Below are 3,738 nucleotides of genomic sequence, written 5' to 3'. Positions count from 1 at the left end.
ATCTGCGGTAAGTTTACGAACTTGCAACCTTGGTTACTGATTGGAAGAACTCGGGATTTTTAGAGTACACTGTAGATTCCTAGGTCCAACGGTGGATCTGCGGTAAGTTTACGAACTTGCAACCTTGGTTACTGATTGGAAGAACTCGGGATTTTTAGAGTACACTGTAGATTCCTAGGTCCAACGGTGGATCTGCGGTAAGTTTACGAACTTGCAACCTTGGTTACTGATTGGGGAAATTTGAGACTTTGATCATTTGTATGGTACGTTAGGCTTAGACACTTGTGCTTTTTGGTCCGACTGAGTGATTTTCCATCAAATTTACTGATGAAACCATAGAAGACAGTAGCCATACTACCAGGGAAAAGAAGTCGATTGTATTTGAGAGAGTGGATGGGGGTTATAGCTTTGTAAATATATCTGTGGCCAAACTATACTGTTTTTCATGCATTGCCCTCTATACGCTAACTAACTCCTGCCTCTAAGTTGGCTTGAGGTGTGGTTTTGGATCCTGTTGTTGCCCTAAACGCTTAGCTGTGCTGGTTTTACCGATAGGATGGAACTGTAAAGATTCCTTCTTCAAAATGTCATGTTTTTTGTGTCCACAGTTTTTTTTTAACAATTATACCATGTTTGTGTATTTCCTCGAATAGAGCTGTAACAAATTGTTTCGTCCATGAGACCAAATATATAAATGTTTATGAAGTCTCCAGCAGCGCCATGATTCTGAAGCGACAAACTACTCATTAATCCAGTGTTTTTACGTTATAGTCTATAAACTTGTATAGGAATCACCTGTTTGAAGTATTCCGGATCTTTTTGTTTAATGTGTTTTCCGGCTTTTTTAAAAGGTGGAATGAAGTTTACCTCTTTCCTCGTACGTTCGTAATTAATTTTCTTTCTGCCTCTCAATTCAAGCTTATTTAGACGTATAAGTATAAGGACATAAATAGTCTAAAATTCTTGCAAATACTAAAGACAGGTTATATGTGATTATAAAACTACACCAAATACATATCTCCTGAACAGGGAGAGTATCAATGCCCTGGGCCAATTACAGGAATGTCCATCTGAAGTGATGCAGACTCTAGCTAATAAAGCTACAAAGACAACGGTATACGGTTCACCAAATGAATGGAGCTCAGCTATTGTGTATTCTTTAGGTGGATTAATAGGTAATTATTGTCTAAACGTTTCTACTTATCAGCATGATACGAATAAAACAAGTTATTAACCTCATTATAGTATTTTGGCCTATAAAGTTAAAATCATAAATAATATTCAACGTTAAACTGGTACACCATTAAAAAAACTCCTGTTGTAAAGTCGAAACATGTAGTGTCGTCAACTTTTTGAAGGTTATAGATAGGCTTAAATAAAATGTTATTAACCTATAGTACAAAAACTATAATTTAGGTTTTTCCTGTCTGTCAAATAAAATCTTGTAACGCTTCAACGGTTTTAAGTTACTAGATATTTCTTTTATAATAATAATAATATTTTTCTTGTTCAAATTATATGTTCCGTATCCCCCTCTCCCCCAGTGACTCAACAATAAGTCTGCGGACTTATAACGCTAAAAATCGGGTTTCAATACCCGTAGTTGTTCATAGCACATATAGCCCATTGTGCAGCATTGTGCTTAGCTACAAACAAAGAAACCGTAGCCCCTACTCCACACGTTCTTTTAATTAAGGAAATAATATTGGTGATTGGTCCTACATCATATGTACAGAATTCTTTGTTTAATTCAGCTGGCCTTTCGGCTGATGAATTGAAGAAGATTCCAGCAGAGAGCATGAAAGGTGTCACCCCTCAAGCTGTGTCAGTTTTAGAGCCGGGGGTCATGAAGGTATGTATACCCCCAAACTAGATTCAAGGAACATATTGGTCTTCTAGCCTCCTTATCTAAAACTCTTACCAAAGCCTCGAGATCTTCCGGGTAACACATACTTCGGTCCATATAAAAATTGTCTTCCGGGTAACACACACACTTTCAGTCCATATAAAATTCATCTTCGGGGTAAACACACACACACTTTGGTCCATATAAAAAACATCTTCCGGGTGACACACACTTCGATCCATATAAAATCATCTTCCGGATAACACACACTTCGATCCATATAAAATCATCTTCCGGATAACACACACTTTCTGTCCACATAAAATCATCTTCCGGGTAACACACACTTCTGTTCATATTAAATCATCTTCCGGGTAACACACACTTCTGTTCATATTAAATCATCTTCTGGGTAACACACACTTCTGTTCATATTAAATCATCTTCTGGGTAACACACACTTCAGTCCATATTTAAATCATCTTCTGGGTAACATACACTTCAGTCCATATTTAAATCATCTCCCGGGTAACACACACTTCGGTCCATATAAAAATCATCTTCCAGATAACACACACTTCGTTCCATATACAATCAACCAAGTAAAGATCTATATAAATTATATAAGCACCTATTTTCAGTGGTTGGTCTGTGGTTTTTTGACATCATACAAATTTTCTCTACCACATTTGCCTTTATATAGAAGATTACGTTGCTACAGACTTTCAAAATAACAGTCCAGTAGCTAGATGTTTTAAAAAATTCGTTTTTTAGTTTCTTCGTTGTAAGATTTATCGACACAACTCGTTGTCTACACATAAATTACAGCCTACAGAACTAATATTTACGTTTAAGTTTAAGACACAAAATGCATGAAATTTGGGTTTTTGAAGATCAGTGTCGTTTACTTGTTTTTGGAATTTCGCGCAAACCTGCAAGGGGGCTATCTGCGCTAGCTGTCCTTAATTTAGAAGTAGACTAGATAGACGGCAGCTAGTGAACATCACTTACCGCCAACTCTTGAGCTAGTTTTTTCTAAAGAAAAGTAAAATTGACTGTTACATTATAACGCCTCCAAAGGGCAAGTATTTTCGGTGATGAGATTCGAACGTGCGACCCACAGCTTACGAATCCAGTGGCTTAACCATCAGGCCTTGTCGGGCCAGACTAGTATGTTCATTCAGAATTTAAAGCCCCACCCCCAGTGGCACAGCGGAATGTCTGCAGTCGTACAATGCTAGAAACCGGGATGGTCCATTGTGCAGCTTTGTGCTTCACTATAAACAGTGTTTAAATTTAACATTACACAAACGTGAACTCACGAAATGCTACGTTAGGTTTTGGAAGATCATCGTGCTGTCCAGATGACACTTTTTGTTTGATAATGCAAAACCAAGTAAAAAAAAACAAACTGTTAGTTAGCCATTCGTAGAAAGTGTTCTACAAGAATGTTTATCACTCGTTGTGTAAATTTAGAGTTATTCTTCAGAGTACAGTTGAACGACGAAACTGTGATGTTGAATATATCTAATCTGCATATCACCAACCCACACAATCTATACCACGCTGAATTTTAACTTACCGTTAACAAAATAATACACTAATTAATAAATTTCCTTTTGTAACAACTTTAAACTAAAGATTTATCTAGGGTTCTCTAGATTTCGCTAGTTAAAATTCATTTGATCTCTTCGTTCTTCAATATAAACTTTTTATTCCCTATCTCTATCTGTTTAACAAAGGGTTGTGTGATATCTTCATCGGGATTCAGTCCATGTTTTGGACCAGAGAGGGTCAGGTTTGGCGTACAGACCACTTCCTCCTTCTCAAGAATTGTTATCTTGTTTGCACTCATACCGAATCCTAAGTAAAAAACCCTCTTTACATTGTTG

General features: G+C 36.9%; 1 protein-coding gene across 1 annotated transcript in view; it reads left to right on the top strand.

The window, feature by feature from the left end:
- The window catches only part of LOC106463134 (otoancorin-like), a 25,553-nt gene that overhangs the window by 16,349 nt on the left and 5,466 nt on the right, over positions 1-3,738 (top strand). Inside the window, exons 8-9 of the mRNA XM_013923112.2 lie at positions 1,030-1,175; positions 1,755-1,852. Coding sequence (XP_013778566.2) covers positions 1,030-1,175; positions 1,755-1,852 — 244 coding nt within the window. The remainder of the gene's footprint in view (positions 1-1,029; positions 1,176-1,754; positions 1,853-3,738) is intronic.

This window comes from Limulus polyphemus, unplaced genomic scaffold (genome assembly GCF_000517525.1).
Source record: "Limulus polyphemus unplaced genomic scaffold, Limulus_polyphemus-2.1.2 Scaffold1332, whole genome shotgun sequence".
NCBI classification, from domain to species: Eukaryota; Metazoa; Arthropoda; class Merostomata; order Xiphosura; family Limulidae; genus Limulus; species Limulus polyphemus.
This window is presented reverse-complemented; position numbering and strand designations above follow the sequence as displayed.